This window comes from Oncorhynchus mykiss, chromosome 19, assembly GCF_057628025.1.
Source record: "Oncorhynchus mykiss isolate SJ-2025 chromosome 19, ASM5762802v1, whole genome shotgun sequence".
Taxonomy (NCBI): domain Eukaryota; kingdom Metazoa; phylum Chordata; class Actinopteri; order Salmoniformes; family Salmonidae; genus Oncorhynchus; species Oncorhynchus mykiss.
Genome location: NC_143040.1, coordinates 19,338,284 through 19,356,419, shown reverse-complemented (window position 1 = coordinate 19,356,419; position 18,136 = coordinate 19,338,284). Strand labels below are relative to the sequence as shown.

Sequence of the window (18,136 nt, the reverse complement as noted above, 5' to 3'; positions counted from 1 at the left end):
AGGAACAGGCTGCTGGGGTGGGTATGTTATGGGGTTATGTGTATGGTTCACCATTAATGTTTCATGTTCAAGAGTGATGTGAAGGATCATAGGAAATGTAGGAACTATCAAAACACATTTCAAAAGGGGTCATAAATCAAACATGAAGTAAATGGGGAATTGGGCTGGAAAGATCTAGTGGAGAAACTTTTGATATATTTACACAAAACTGAATTAAAAAGCATATCAACCTTGATGATAATTTTAAATTGACTTTTCACCACAACATTAACACTCTAATGCTATAACCCCCCCCCCCCTCACCTGGACTATCCACTCTCTTGTAGTGGTACGGGTTGATGCAGACATCCTTCTGCTTGGAGCCAAACGGGTACTCACAGCACTCCAGAGCCTTGAGCTCATGATGAGACTGCAGGTCAGGCCACCTCCACACCCTACAGTAGATAACATGGGGTAAACCCTTCCTGTGGGACACCTGGAGTCTTCCATCCAGGGAGCGAGGGATGGTGACACAGTTACTGGGCTGACCTGGGCAGCTCAGAGCCCTCTCCAACTCCTCCATTGCTCCCTTCTTCTTCTTCAGTTTCTTCACCAGCGCGTCCACGGCTTTCTCCGCCCATTTTTCCTCTTCGTCTCCTTGTTTCCAGCCGAGGAGGCGCTTGACGGCCGGGCTGGTGAAGGAGAACAGGGAGGTGACGTTCATGGTGACGTTTGTGTCTGTCGCCTCTTGCGACCGTGGCGTTGTCGGGACGCTACACGTGAGTGTGCGGGGTTGGGTTTTACAATGGAGAGAGTCCACTTGGTGAGGGAAAAAGTTGGAGGTTAGAAGCTGCTGTTGTATTTTTTTAGGTGCCACTGAGATGGCTGGGTAGTCCTCAGTCTTCAAAGCTTCAGGACAGAACTTCTGAACAGGACACCTAGGAGGAAGATGGAGATTAAACCAATGCTAACGAAATCCATAACACTTCTAACATAGACAAACAGAGTTCAACAGATTCCCTTCAAGTGGACAGTTGAAGGAAGAGATATCAGTGTTTCCACTAATCTTGCCTGGAAAGCAACTAGCGACCCTCCAAAGGAAACGGAGTGATTCTCTCTATTGGCAGAACAACATTGGCCTGCGAGGAGAGAGGGCCAATGATGTCACTGTGTTATGACTTCTGGGAATTGACAGCAGTGGGGTCACAATGAACACCGTCCCACTACAGTCAGCAGCCATTCTCCAGATAACTTCCTGTACACACGGCCCTATTACCGTCACATAACCACTCTCAAATGTCACTCAGAGAGACCTCTGTTTCAATATCAACACTAGCAAACTAAGTAGAATGAAGTCATGTATCGGGCATGCATTCTGGGAAGTATGCTAGAAAGGACATTAGATCATAGAACTCTGCCATATCAATTGGGGCAGTTACATACAATTGTCTGCATTATCCAATAACATTCATTATCCAAATGATTTAGTTGAATAAGAAAATACACATAAAACATCAATTTAGTTAGACCAACAAAGCAGAATTGTTGAGGTAGGATTTGGCCGCACTTGAAAGGAACATAACTTTATTGACTACACTGGGTTTTTATATTATCAAAAGAATGTTCTATAAAACACTCAGCAACAAACAGCTTTAAGTGCAGGAATCAGCTAGCGACATCCAGGCCAATAAAAGATGAAATGCATGGTGAAAATCAGGACAAATGTGTCCCATTCACTGAGGTCCCCTGACACCAATTCACCAGGAGAAACAAGCCCACTCTCTCCTTCTGGAGGGGAAATAAGAGACCAGGGACTCAATAGTTCATATTCCTTTTGTGGAATTCAGCAGTGGTGGAAGCAAGTAGCATTTTGGTTGAGGATAGTATAGCCTACCCACAGGTACCCACATAAATCTCAGATTTATTGTGCATCCATTTCATTGTAAACATTATATACTGTATCTATCCACCACAACAAAAATACACACATACACAAGTACGCACACACACGTATCATATTTTTACACCCACTGAGTCAGGTACTGCTACTATTCCTACTACTACTACTATTACCACTGCTACTGCTACTACTAATACTACTGCTACTATTACTACTGCTGCTGCTACTATTACTACTACTATTCCTACTACTACTACTATTACTACTGCTGCTGCTACTACTACTACTACTATTACCACTGCTACTGCTACTACTAATACTACTAATACTATTACTACTGCTGCTGCTACTATTACTACTACTATTCCTACTACTACTACTATTACTACTGCTGCTGCTACTATTACTACTGCCACTACTATTATTACTACTACTACTAGTACTACTACTGCTGCTACTACTACTACTATAACTACTGCTACTACTACTACTGCTACTATTATTACTGCTGCTACTACTGCTGCTGCTACTGCTGCTGCTGCTAATACTGCTACTACTGCTGCTGCTGCTACTATTACTACTACTATTATTACACGGCTGCTGCTACTATTACTACTACTGCTAATACTACAATTACGGCTGCTACTACTACTACTGCAACTATTATTACTGCTACAATTACTACTACTACTGCTACTACTGCTATTAATACTGCTGCTACTACCACTATTGCTGCTACTTCTACTACTACTACTATTACTGCTACTATTAATACTACTACTACTATTACTACTGCTGCTGCTACTATTACTACTACTATTCCTACTACTACTACTATTACTACTGCTGCTGCTACTATTACTACTACTATTCCTACTACTACTACTATTACTACTGCTGCTGCTACTATTACTACTGCCACTACTATTATTACTACTACTACTAGTACTACTACTGCTGCTACTACTACTACTATAACTACTGCTACTACTACTACTGCTACTATTATTACTGCTGCTACTACTGCTGCTGCTACTGCTGCTGCTGCTAATACTGCTACTACTGCTGCTGCTGCTACTATTACTACTACTATTATTACACGGCTGCTGCTACTATTACTACTACTGCTAATACTACAATTACGGCTGCTACTACTACTACTGCAACTATTATTACTTCTACAATTACTACTACTACTGCTACTACTGCTATTAATACTGCTGCTACTACCACTATTGCTGCTACTTCTACTACTACTACTATTACTGCTACTATTAATACTACTACTACTATTACTACTGCTGCTGCTACTATTACTACTACTATTCCTACTACTACTACTATTACTACCGCTGCTGCTACTATTACTACTACTATTCCTACTACTACTACTATTACTACTGCTGCTGCTACTATTACTACTGCCACTACTATTATTACTACTACTACTAGTACTACTACTGCTGCTACTACTACTACTATAACTACTGCTACTACTACTACTGCTACTATTATTACTGCTGCTACTACTGCTGCTGCTACTGCTGCTGCTGCTAATACTGCTACTTCTACTACTACTACTGCAACTATTATTACTGCTACAATTACTACTACTACTGCTAATACTACAATTACGGCTGCTACTACTACTACTGCAACTATTATTACTGCTACAATTACTACTACTACTGCTAATACTATGATTACAGCTGCTACTACTACTACTGCAACTATTATTACTGCTACAATTACTACTACTACTGCTACTACTGCTATTAATACTGCTGCGACTACCACTATTGCTGCTACTTCTACTACTACTACTATTACTGCTACTATTAATACTAATACTATTACCACTGCTACTGCTATTACTACTACTAATAGTACTACTACTTCTGCTACTATTACTAATACTACTACTACTATTACTACTACTTCTACTATTGCCACTACTGCTGCTACTACTACTACTACTGCTACTACTACTATTCCTACTGCTACTATTACTAATACTACTACTAATATTATTACCACTACTACTACTATTAATACTGCTACTAATATTACTACTGCTACTATTACTACTACTGCTACTACTACTACTATTAGTAGTAGTAGCAGTAGTAGTAATAGTAGCAGTAGTATTAGTAGCAGTAGGAATAGTAGTAGTAGCAGTAGTAGTAGTAGTAGTAGTAGCAGCAGTAGTGGTAATAGTAGCAGTAGTAGTAATAGTAATAGTACTACTACTACTACTACCACTGCTGCTGCTGCTACTACTGCTGCTACTACTACTACAACTACTACTGCTACTAATAATATTAATACCACTGCTACTGCTATTACTACTACTACTACTACTATTATTACTGCAAATACTACTAATACTACTGCTGCTACTATTACTACTACTACTACCTCTAATATTACTACTATTGCTGCTACTACTGCTACTATTACTACTACTACTACTACGATTACTGCTGCTACTATTACTACTACTACTACTACTACTGCTGCTACTACTACTAATACTACTGCTGCTACAATTACTACTACTATTACTACTGCTGCTGCTACTATTACTACTACTACTATTACTACTGCTACTACTATTACTGCTACTACTACTACTGCTACTACTACGATAACTGCTGCTACTACTACTACTGCTACTAATACTGCTGCTACTACCACTACTGCTACTACTTCTACTACAACTACTACTGCTACTATTTATACTATTACCATTGCTACTGCTTTACTACTACTACTATTACTACTATTACTACTGCTGCTGCTACTATTACTACTAATATTACCGCTACTACTATTACTACTACTACTACTACTACTGCTGCTACTACTACTAATACTACTGCTGCTACAATTACTACTACTATTACTACTGCTGCTGCTACTATTACTACTACTACTATTACTACTGCTACTACTATTACTGCTGCTACTGCTACTACTGCTGCTGCTACTATTACTACTACTACTATTACTACTGCTACTACTATTACTGCTACTGCTGCTAGTTACTACTATTACCATTACTACTATTACTACTGCTGCTGCTACTATTACTACTGCTACTACTACTACTACTGCTACCATTACTACTACTTCTACTAATATTACTACTGCTACTACTATTATCACTGCTACTACTACTACTACTACTAGTACTACTGCTAGTACTACAGACTACTACTACAGACTAACAGGCAGTGATGGTTTCTGTGAGAACAGGTGCAGTGGGTTAGAAGTTTACATATACTCAATTAGTATTATGTAGCATTGCATTTAAATTGTTTAACTTGGGACAAATGTTTCAGGTACTGTAGCCTTCCACAAGCTTCCCACAATAAGTTGGATGAATTTTGGCCCATTCCTCCTGACAGAGCTGGTGTAACTGAGTCAGGTTTGTAGGCCTCCTTGCTCGCACACGCTTTTTCAATTTATCCCACAAATTGTCTATAGGATTGAGGTCAGGGCTTTCTGATGGCCACTCCAATACCTTGACTTTGTTGTCCTTAAGCCATTATGTCACAACTTAGAAGTGACCCCAATGACCCCAAGCATAGAACTATGCTTGGGGACATTGTCCATTTGGAAGACCCATTTGCGACCAAGCTTTAACTTCCTGACTGATGTCTTGAGATGTTGCTTCAATATATCCACATAATTTTCCTGACTCATGATGCCATCTATTTTGTGAAGTGCACCAGTCCCACCTGCAGCAAAGCACCCCCACAACATGATGCTACCACCCCCGTGCTTCACGGTTGGGATGGTGTTCTTCGGCTTGCAAGCCTCCCCCTTTTCCCTCCAAACATAACTATGGTCATTATGGCCAAACAGTTATATTTTTGTTTCATCAGACCAGAGAACATTTCTCCAAAAAGTACCATCTTTGTCCCCATGTTCTGTTGCAAACCGTAGCCTGGATTTTTTAATGGCGGTTTTGGAGCAGTGGCTTCTTCCTTGCTGAGCGGAATTTCAGGTTATGTCGATATAGAACTCGTTTTACTGTGGATAGAGATACTTTTCTACCTGTTTCCTCCAGCATCTTCACATGGTTCTTTACTGTTGTTCTGGGATTGATTTGTACTTTTCGCACCAAAGTACGCTCATCTCTAGGAGACACAACGCGTCTCCTTCCTGAGCGGTATGACGGCTGCGTGGTCCCATGGTGTTTATACTTGCGTAGTATTGTTTGTACAGATGAACGTGGTACCTTCAGGCATTTAGAAATTGCTCCCAAGGATGAACCAGACTTGTGAGGTCTACAAAAAAAATTCAGAGGTCTTGGCTGATTTCTTTTCATTTTCCCATGATGTCAAGCAAAGAGGCACTGAGTTTGAAGGTAGGCCTTGAAATACATCCACAGGTACACTTCCAATTGACTCAAATTATGTATATTAGCCTATCAGAAGCTTCTAAAACCATGACACCCTATTCTGTCATTTTCCATGCTGTTTAAAGGCACAGTCAACTTAGTGTGTGTAAACTTCTGACCCACTGCAAATGTGATACAGTGAATTATATGTGAAATAATCTGTCTGTAAACAATTGTTGGAAAAAGTATTGTCATGCACAAAGTAGATGTCCTAACCGACTTGCCAAAACTATAGTTTGTTAACAAGAAATTTGTGGAGTGGTTGAAAAACGAGCTTTAATGACTCCAACCTAAGTGTATGTAAACTTCCGACTTCCACTGTAGCTATGGGATCTTTCTCTCTGTCATCACCACCGCCTGCATAGCAGCGACATCACTTCCAGTTTAGGCCTGCAGGTCTCTCCACAGGTGGAGAGGGAGAACATTCAGAGGACTGAAGAAAAGAGGACAGATGTCTCTCTCTCTCTCTCGACCTCTCCATGGGTGGACAGGGGATGGGAAGGGTTATGATGGGAAAGGGATGGTAAAAACGTTGTCTCAGTGTTGTTATGTGATCTTTACATGACCTTTACATGTATTCTGTATACCAGTGGAGGCTGCTGAGGGGAGGACAGCTCATAATAATAGCTGGAACGGCGCAAGTGGAATGGAATCAAACGCATAGTACCATTCCACTAATTCCACTCCCTCCATTACCACGAGCCCGTTGTCCCAAATTAATGTGCCACCAGCCTCCTGTGCAGTATACATATACAGTACCAGTCAAAAGTTTGGACACCTACTCATTCAAGGGTTTTTCTTTTCTACATTGTAGAATAACAGTGAAGACATCAAAACTATGAAATAACACATAGAATCATGTAGTAACCAAAAAAGTGTTATATTTTAGATTCTTCAAAGTAGCCACGCTTTGCCTCGATGACAGCTTTGCACACTCTTGGCATTCTCTCAACCAGCTTCACCTGGAATGCTTTTCCAACAGTCTTGAAGGAGTTCCCACATATGCTGTTGGCTACTTTTCCTTCACTCTGCGGTCCAACAAATATAAAAAATATAAAAAAACTCAACAGACCATGGACTCATCAGACCAAAGGACAGATGTCCAACGGTCTAATGTCCATTGCTCGTGTTTCTTGGCCCAAGCAGGTCTCTTCTCTCGGAACTTATCCTCTGCAGCAGCGGTAACTCTGGGTCTTCCATTCCTGTGGTGGTCCTCATGAAAGCCAGTTTCATCACAGCGCTTGATGATTTTTGCGACTGCACTTGAAGAAACTTTCAAACTTTCTAGAAATGTTCCAGATTGACTGACCTTCATGTCTTAAAGTATTGATGGATTGTCATTTCTCTTTGCTTATTTGAGCTGTTCTTGCCATTATATGGACTTCGTCTTTTACCAAATAGGGCTATCTTCTGTATACCACCCCTACTTTGTCACAACACACCTGTTAATTGAAATGCATTCCAGGTTCCACCTCATGAAGCTGGTTGAGAGAATACCAAGAGTGTGCACAGCTGTCATCAAGGCCAAGTGTGGCTACTTTGAATAATCTGATTTGTTTAACCTTTTTGGGATAGGGGGCAGCATTTTCACTTTTGGATGAATAGCGTGCCCAGAGTGAACTCCCAGATGCTAATATATGCATATTAGTATTAGTATTGGATAGAAAACACTCTGAAGTTTCTAAAACTGTTTGAATGATGTCTGTGAGTATAACAGAACTCATATGGCAGGCGAAAACCTGAGAAAAATCCAACCAGGAAGTGGGACATCTGAGGTTTGTAGTTTTTCAAAGCTTGGCCTACCAAATACACATTGAGATATTGATAAAGTTGCACTTCCTACGGCTTCCACTAGATGTCAACCGTCTTTAGAAACTTGAATGAGGATTCTACTATAAAGGAGTGGCTCATGAGACCTATTTGAGTCAGTGGTCTGGCAGAGTGCCTTGGTCTCATGACGCGCGCTCCCGACAGAGTCGGTCAGATAGTCAGTCTGACAGTCGGTCAGATAGTCTGTATGACAGTCGGCCAGATAGTCAGTCTGACAGTTAGTCAGTCAGTCAGTCAGTCAGTCACTCAGACAGACAGTCAGTTAGTCGACAGACCATCACACCACATGCTCCAGACTAGAGGTCGACCGATTAATCGGAATGGCCGATTAATTAGGGCCGATTTCAAGTTTTCATAACAATCGGAAATCTGTATTTTTGGGCACCGATTTGTCTTTTTTTTTTTTTTTTTTTACCTTTATTTAATCTGTATTTAACTAGGCAAGTCAGTTAGGAACACATTCTTATTTTCAATGACGGCCTAGGAACGGTGGGTTAACTGCCTTGTTCAGGGGCAGAATGACAGATTTTCACCTTGTCAGCTTGAAGGATCCAATCTTGCAAATTTACAGTTAACTAGTCCAACGCAATAACGACCTGCCTCTCTCTCGTTGCACATTCTTTGCGTTTTGCCAGCAGCTCTTCGTTGTGCATCAAGCATTGCGCTGTTTATGACTTCAAGCCTATCAACTCCCGAGATTAGGCTGGTGTAACCGAAGTGAAATGGCTAGCTAGTTAGCGCGCGCTATCTTCAAACTTCACTCGCTCTGAGCCTTGGGGTGGTTGTTTCCCTTGCTCTGCATGGGTAACGATGCTTCGAGGGTGCTGTTGTCGTTGTGTTGCTGGGTCGAGCCCAGAGAGGAGCGAGGAGAGGGACGGAAGCTATACTGTTTCACTGGCAATACTAAAGTGCCTATAAGAACATCCAATAGTCAAAGGTATATGAAATACAAATGGTATAGAGAGAAATAGTCATATATATTCTATATTAACTACAACCTAAAACCTCTTACCTTGGAATATTGAAGTCTCATGTTAAAAGGAACCACCAACGTTCATATGTTCTCATGTTCTGAGCAAGGAACTTAAACGTTAGCTTTTTTACATGGCACATATTGCACTTTCACTTTCTTCTCCAACACTTTGTTTTTGCATTATTTAAACCAAATTGAACATGTTTCATTATTTATTTGAGGCTAAATTTAGTGTGTTGATGTATTATATTAAGTTAAAATAAGTGTTCATTCAGTATTGTTGTAATTGTCATTATTACAAATAGATGGTTTTTTTTTTAATCGGGCCAAATTAATCGGTATCGGCTTTTTTGGTCCTCCGATAATCGGTATCGGCGTTGAAAAATCATAATCGGTCGACCGCTACTCCAGACCAGTTGCAAAAAAACAACTCGTAATCCAATTCAGATGGAGGATTCCAGGAAAGTAGAGAGTGATAGACTGTAACAGGAACATCTGGACAGACAGGGCTCTCTACACAGTCACCTACTGTCAACAACATCATACACTTGGATTAGATCTTCTGGATTTCTCCAGTCCAGACCTTACTTGGGTATTTCCAAACCTGAGGAGCTTAAGGGAATAGGTGTGACTTTCGCTCACAGTTAAAAACTGTACGATTTATTTAGCTATTTCAGTCCAAAAAAAAAACAAGACGTTTCTTCTGTCAATTACCATCATTAGAATCTACTAATCTCCAACCTGAGGAGGATCTATAATGTATGACCGATATATGATCAGAGTTTGATCAGCATTACTGTATCAAAAAGGTCAAAATGGGATTGTATTCACGCTTGAAACAGACAATGCTCATATTGGGTTGTCTGTGGATCAGTCAAAATAGAATGGGGCCGGTGTTGTGCCCTACTCTGGACTGTATAGAATGGGGCCGGTGTTGTGTCCTACTCTGGACTGTATAGAATGGGGCCGGTGTTGTTGTGCCCTACTCTGGACTGTATAGAATGGGGCCGGTGTTGTGTCCTACTCTGGACTGTATAGAATGGGGCCGGTGTTGTGCCCTACTCTGGACTGTATAGAATGGGGGCCGGTGTTGTTGTGCCCTACTCTGAACTGTATAGAATGGGGGCCGGTGTTGTGCCCTACTCTGGACTGTATAGAATGGGGCCGGTGTTGTTGTGCCCTACTCTGGACTGTATAGAATGGGGCCGGTGTTGTGCCCTACTCTGGACTGTATAGAATGGGGCCGGTGTTGTTGTGCCCTACTCTGGACTGTATAGAATGGGGCCGGTGTTGTGTCCTACTCTGGACTGTATAGAATGGGGGCCGGTGTTGTTGTGCCCTACTCTGGACTGTATAGAATGGGGGCCGGTGTTGTGCCCTACTCTGGACTGTATAGAATGGGGGCCGGTGTTGTGCCCTACTCTGGACTGTATAGAATGGGGCCGGTGTTGTGCCCTACTCTGGACTGTATAGAATGGGGGCCGGTGTTGTTGTGCCCTACTCTGGACTGTATAGAATGGGGCCGGTGTTGTTGTGCCCTACTCTGGACTGTATAGAATGGGGGCCGGTGTTGTTGTGCCCTACTCTGGACTGTATAGAATGGGGGCCGGTGTTGTTGTGCCCTACTCTGGACTGTATAGAATGGGGGCCGGTGTTGTTGTGCCCTACTCTGGACTGTATAGAATGGGGCCGGTGTTGTTGTGCCCTACTCTGGACTGTATAGAATGGGGCCGGTGTTGTTGTGCCCTACTCTGGACTGTATAGAATGGGGCCGGTGTTGTGCCCTACTCTGGACTGTATAGAATGGGGCCGGTGTTGTGCCCTACTCTGGACTGTATAGAATGGGGCCGGTGTTGTACCCTACTCTGGACTGTATAGAATGGGGCTGGTGTTGTTGTGCCCTACTCTGGACTGTATAGAATGGGGCCGGTGTTGTGTCCTACTCTGGACTGTATAAAATGGGGGCCGGTGTTGTTGTGCCCTACTCTGGACTGTATAGAATGGGGGCCGGTGTTGTGCCCTACTCTGGACTGTATAGAATGGGGGCCGGTGTTGTTGTGCCCTACTCTGGACTGTATAGAATGGGGGCCGGTGTTGTTGTGCCCTACTCTGGACTGTATAAAATGGGGCCGGTGTTGTGCCCTACTCTGGACTGTATAGAATGGGGCCGGTGTTGTGCCCTACTCTGGACTGTATAGAATGGGGCCGGTGTTGTTGTGCCCTACTCTGGACTGTATAGAATGGGTCCGGTGTTGTGCCCTACTCTGGACTGTATAGAATGGGGCCGGTGTTGCGCCCTACTCTGGACTGTATAGAATGGGGCCGGTGTTGTGCCCTACTCTGGACTGTATAGAATGGGGCCGATGTTGCGCCCTACTCTGGACTGTATAGAATGGGGCCGGTGTTGTGCCCTACTCTGGACTGTATAGAATGGGGCCGGTGTTGTTGTGCCCTACTCTGGACTGTATAGAATGGGGCCGGTGTTGTGCCCTACTCTGGACTGTATAGAATGGGGCCGGTGTTGTGCCCTACTCTGGACTGTATAGAATGGGGGCCGGTGTTGTTGTGCCCTACTCTGGACTGTATAGAATGGGGGCCGGTGTTGTTGTGCCCTACTCTGGACTGTATAGAATGGGGCCGGTGTTGTTGTGCCCTACTCTGGACTGTATAGAATGGGTCCGGTGTTGTGCCCTACTCTGGACTGTATAGAATGGGGCCGGTGTTGCGCCCTACTCTGGACTGTATAGAATGGGGCCGGTGTTGTGCCCTACTCTGGACTGTATAGAATGGGGCCGGTGTTGTGCCCACTCTGGACTGTATAGAATGGGGCCGGTGTTGTACCCTACTCTGGACTGTATAGAATGGGGCTGGTGTTGTTGTGCCCTACTCTGGACTGTATAGAATGGGGCCGGTGTTGTGTCCTACTCTGGACTGTATAGAATGGGGGCCGGTGTTGTTGTGCCCTACTCTGGACTGTATAGAATGTGGGCCGGTGTTGTGCCCTACTCTGGACTGTATAGAATGGGGGCCGGTGTTGTTGTGCCCTACTCTGGACTGTATAGAATGGGGGCCGGTGTTGTTGTGCCCTACTCTGGACTGTATAAAATGGGGCCGGTGTTGTGCCCTACTCTGGACTGTATAGAATGGGGCCGGTGTTGTGCCCTACTCTGGACTGTATAGAATGGGGCCGGTGTTGTTGTGCCCTACTCTGGACTGTATAGAATGGGTCCGGTGTTGTGCCCTACTCTGGACTGTATAGAATGGGGCCGGTGTTGCGCCCTACTCTGGACTGTATAGAATGGGGCCGGTGTTGTGCCCTACTCTGGACTGTATAGAATGGGGCCGATGTTGCGCCCTACTCTGGACTGTATAGAATGGGGCCGGTGTTGTGCCCTACTCTGGACTGTATAGAATGGGGCTGGTGTTGTTGTGCCCTACTCTGGACTGTATAGAATGGGGCCGGTGTTGTGCCCTACTCTGGACTGTATAGAATGGGGCCGGTGTTGTGCCCTACTCTGGACTGTATAGAATGGGGAGGGTTTAGGCTACTCTGATAAACCTACATTAGCTTTATACAGAATGTTCTGAGAACAGGAGTGGTAAAAATGTAAATGAGAAACCAAAAGTAATGTGATGGGTAAGGTTTCAGTATCACCTTATTAGTCATCAGACACAAAAACTACCAAGCTAGATCACACTTTATCTGATAAATGGTTACCACAAGTCATTATTTGATCACTGGCCGTTGGTTACTACAGGCGACCCCGTAGATCTGTGATAATCTGATATCCGATCCCCCTCCTAAAGGTAAGCCTGACCTACACTTTTCTTTCTTCCCTAAATCACATTAACCTCCCAAACATCTTCCAGCCCAGCAGTCCCCTTCTCTAACCTCTCTTACCCAACACATACTTAGCGTGTGTCCCAAATGGCACCCTATTCCCTACAGAGTGCACATAGTGCTATGGGCCCTATAGGTTGTGTAATATATAGAGAATAGGATGCCATTTGGGATGCAGGGTTACGCCTCTCACACTTGTTGTTTGTGTACAAGTAGGGCCCAATGAAGCATCACACAAATATCTGTAGCGGACAGGTCCCAATCTTATCCGCCCTCTGCCCATTTAAGCTGAAACACGCCACCGTTTACACAAGAGCTCCATAAAAGTTCCCAGGCAGAGCTATCTATCTATCTTCCTTCCTTGCCTGCCATTCATCCAGCCTGTATTGGGTTAGTGCGCTAACTGCCGCTAACGCTAACCCTTTGGTGAGTAGTTAGCATAGCCAGGCAGAATTAATGGGAGTCAGAGGGATCTAATAGGTCAGCCCATGATCACATGTCATTGACAAGGCCTGTTAGCCTGACCTGTGCCGTTCCAAGCCTGCGCTAGCTGCTAGCCACCAATCCCTACCAACCCCATTGATCATTTAGCGCTAGCTGCTTCAGTCAGTGCTGTTAATCAATTTAGGGGCCGGGGCTGTAGGATGAGGAGCCAGTAATGATGCTCTCTGCTCTCTCCCCAGAGACGGGCATTATAAAGAAGTTACATTATTTATCAGCAGGGCCTGGACGGGGCCTCCATTAGCCCCCACTCAATTGAGTCGCTGGCTATGAAGGGAGGAGTGGATGGAGAGAGGAATAAAGAGATGCAGAGAGATAAAGAGGAGAGGAGAGAGGGATGAAGAGAGGTAAAGAGGAGAGGAGAGAGGGATAAAGAGATGGAGAGAGATAACAAATAGAGGAGAGAGGGATGGGAGAGGAGGGTGTGTGTGTGCGTGTGTGTGTGTGTGAGTACGTTCGTGTGTACGTGCATGTGCAAGTGTGTCTGAGAGAGAGAAAAAGAGTGAACAGAGAGACCGAGGGAGGAAAGAGAGAGAGAGAGAGAGAGAGAGAGAGAGAGAGAGGGGGAAAGAGTGAGGAGAGAGAGAGAGGAACGAGGGAGGAGAGCAAAGGGGGATGCAAATTCTCGTTAATACACACACTGTCTAGCCTCTCGGCGTAAACCTTCCACTTCACACAAGAGTGTTCCCTCTAACTGTCAGCTCAGCAGCCCAACACAAATAGTGACTGTATGGCCTCGTTGTGCTGTCTCCCTCTCACTCTGTGTGGCCTGACCCATCGCCATTGAGGAGGTGTAATGTGTTCATTAATACACAGATAACAATCATCAAGTACCAAAACTGGATATCAAAATTCAATGAATGAGTATCGATTGAATGATCTCCAAAAAGCAGCCGAGAGAATGTGTTTCGACAAGCAAGCCCTCACCAACTAGGCCTACCCACAACACCCAAACAACCATTCCTCCCCAGCCTCTACAGTAGACAGAAATAACCAGACAGACAGACAGGAAGACAGAGAGGTGTTGCCCTTGGTGACTAGACACAGCATTGACCCAGGAGGTCTACACAAATCTAGGGTCAGTTATCACACACGCACACGTGAGCACACACACACATCCACCACACCTCACGTTAGCCACAAGCATAACTCACCCACTGTAACCAACACATGGGCTATCAATCAGCTATCCCAACTAGAGGTTGACCGATTAATCGGACTGACCGATTAATTAGGGCCGATTTCACGTTTTCATAACAATCGGAAATCTGTATTTTTGGACACCGATTTGGCCGATTTTTCTTCTACTTTTTTACACCTTTATTTAATCTTTATTTAACTAGGCAAGTCAGTTAAGAACACATTCTTATTGTCAATGACGGCCTAGGAACGGTGGGTTAACTGCCTCGTTCAGGGGCAGAATGACAGATTTTCACCTTGTCAGCTCGAAGGATCCAATCTTGCAACCTTACAGTTAACTAGTCCAACGCAATAACGACCTGCCTCTCTCTCGTTGCACTCCACAAGGAGACTGCCTGTTACGTAAATGCAGTTAGCCAAGGTAAGTTGCTAGCTAGCATTAAACTTATCTTATAAAAAACAATCAATCATAATCACTAGTTAACTACACATGGTTGATAATATTACTAGATATTATCTAGCGTGTCCTGCGTTGCATATAATCTGACTGAGCATACAAGTATCTAAGTATCTGACTGAGCGGTGGTAGGCACCAGCAGGCTCGTAAGCATTCATTCAAACAGCACTTTTGTGCGTTTTGCCAGCAGCTCATCGCTGTGCTTCAAGCATTGAGCTGTTTATGACTTCAAGCCTATCAACTCCTGAGATTAGGCTGGTGTAGCCAATGTGAAATGGCTAGCTATTTAGCGGGGTGTGCGCTAATAGCGTTTCAAACGTCACTCGCTCTGAGACTTGGAGTGGTTGTTCCAATGGCTCTTCAAGGGCCGCGGCTTTTGTGGAGCGATGGGTAACGCTACTTCGAGGGTGGCTGTTGTCGATGTGTTCCTGGTTCGAGCCCAGGGAGGAGCGAGGAGAGGGACGGAAGCTATACTGTTACACTGGCAATACTAAAGTGCCTATAAGAACATCCAATAGTCAAAGGTATATGAAATACAAATAGTATAGAGAGAACTTGTCCTATAATTCCTATAATAACTACAACCTAAAACTTCTTACCTGGGAATATTGATGACTCCTGTTAAAAGGAACCACCAGCTTTCATATGTTCTCATGTTCTGAGCATGGAATTTAAACGTTAGCTTTTTTACATGGCACATATTGCACTTTTACTTTCTTCTCCAACACTTTGTTTTTGCATTATTTAAACCAAATTGAACATGTTTCATTTTATTTGAGGCTAAATTGATTTAATTGATGTATTATATTCATTATGTTAATTCAGTATTGTTGTAATTGTCATTATTACAAATGTAATTATTTTTTAAATCGACCGATTAATTGGTATCGGCGTTGAAAAATCATAATCAGTCTACCTCTAATCCCAACCATCCCAGGCATTTGGGGTAAGTGTTGTATTTGTGGTGGTTGGGATGGTCGGGAGGACACCTCAGGCCAACACATCATGAGGGGTCTGGGATGGGTCGGACATATAGAGAAGGGCTATTCTGAGGATGCCTCTGTCTGAACTGAGAATGATGTTATGGCTGGAATGTGGTTAACTTGTTTATTCCTATAAGGGGGAAATGTCTCTCCAAGTCCACCATGTGCTGTACCAGACTGAATACAAGAGATGTCCACCTATAGATGAACAGAAGAGGAACTGAGAAATGTGCCATTTCCTCCGTATAAGATCTAGGTTAAATGTCTAAGCTAAGACTGGACTCATTTTTACAGTGTTAACTACACAGAAGAATACCTCATTATCTGAGATAATGTTGCATATGAATGATCAATATCACTATCAACACTAGGATTTAGAGATACAATACACATGTCCCTTTCACTCCTTCTATTATCCTGTCTTTAGCGAACCCAACAGCTATCTGTTATCAGACCATTGCAGAAATATCACATCTTTATAACTATGTAACACAGGCATTGCATCACAATCGTTATATCTATTTAAAAGTGTGAATAAAGCCAAACTGTCAGTCCACCATGTGCCTCACAACAACAACAACAAAAAACAGAAACAAATTGTTCATTTATAATAAAACACAAACCTGAATTTGACAAGAATGCTGCAGGATTCAACAATTGTACTAAATCATGGACAAGGACAAATTCCAGTCCTTTGAGTAATCTGATATGTCATCTTCAATGATGTCAGGAGATCTGGCCCTGCTGCTCAGGGTCTCACAGTCACACAGGCTCGCTCTGCATCCATGAGACATGGAACACACACACAATGCACGCAGCACGCACGCACGCACACTAACACATGCATGTGCACGCGCGCGCAAACACACGATGGAAAAGATAGATAGCCTATATTGATTATTTAAAGCAAGTCATTTAGCAATGAGACACAGCTTCCCTCCAGATGGACACTGACGTTGAGATGAAGATCACTGTTAATATCCAATTAAATATCGCAAATCTTGGTTTTGCATCTTGGTTTTGCTGCTACATCCATGATGCATGAACATTAATCAAATAATCTGCATGACATTTACAGATGGAAAGTAAACAAATCACAAATCTGATGTTGATACTATTTCTGAGTACAAGAGGCCTACATCAGTAGCATATTAGATTTAATCACAACAAATACAGATGGACAGACTGATATCAAACATCATACCAACACAATGCATCACAAAGGTTAACCATCAAAGCAGACTGACACATTGAAATACACACATTGTGCACACTATTCATATTTTTTTTACAAGTACGTGTTCCAACTGTAGGATACACGACAATACAATGTTACAAATATGAAATGAATCCCACATTCTACTAACGTTAATTGCCAATCAATCTCTGTTGCCAAATATGATAGACAGAAAAGTTTGAAGCCTCAAAATACACTTTCACTGTCTCTATCCCTTTTAAAAAGTTGCAAATATTATTTTCTTATAAGCAATAGATCTAGTCAACCGAACATACTCATTCCCCCGTGGTTGTTTGTGTTTTGACGGGTGAAAAATAAAGTTTACAGTACCTTATAAACATCTATCAAGCTCGCTCTCAACGCTCCCATACTATACAGCTGCCTGTCTCTGGTCTCCTCGCGCTGGCGTCAGGGAGTCGCAGGGCCGTCGCACCCTCCGCGGAGCGCCAGTATCATGCCGCGGGATACAGTTTGGGGCGGTCCATGAATAACAAGACCTACTTTTACACATCTAACATTTGCATGCACTGTGGAATGGATTATGTAACTATAAAACAATGAATTCTTTCGTGGAGTTTTTTAAAATAGCTCTTTTGCTATTTTGGCAGTGGAGACTAGTGGAGCGCCAAGTTGATTGCCTGTAGAGGACTATATACTCATCGGACTCCTGTTTGTCGTTAAAAGATAGTTATGTGCTGCATCTTTTATGTGCAAATTGCATGAATGAGAAAAGAAGTACAGTTAGCATATTTATTTTACGAAGCTGTGAACATTTTTGAGGGTTTGATTCACTGTGATTAGATAGCAGAACATTCTTGCAGATGGATTGGCACAGCTGTTTTTGATGAACAGTTGCATTTATTCAAAAGATACATTTATTGCCATTG

The 18,136-nt window shown here is 43.1% G+C and overlaps 1 protein-coding gene across 3 annotated transcripts in view; it reads right to left on the bottom strand.

Moving 5' to 3' along the window:
• LOC110497366 (SMAD family member 1) overlaps positions 1-17,907 on the bottom strand; it is a 29,088-nt gene extending 11,181 nt beyond the window's left edge. Inside the window, exons 1-2 of one of the 3 annotated variants that reach the window (XM_021573435.3) lie at positions 17,580-17,907; positions 304-917 (exon numbers count right to left, since the gene is read on the bottom strand). In XM_021573435.3, coding sequence (XP_021429110.1) covers positions 304-917; positions 17,580-17,590 — 625 coding nt within the window. In that variant the 5' untranslated portion in view covers positions 17,591-17,907. The remainder of the gene's footprint in view (positions 1-303; positions 918-17,579) is intronic. The other 2 variants (XM_021573434.3, XM_021573436.3) reach the window with 2 other exon arrangements.
• Between the last annotated feature and the right edge of the window lie 229 nt (positions 17,908-18,136).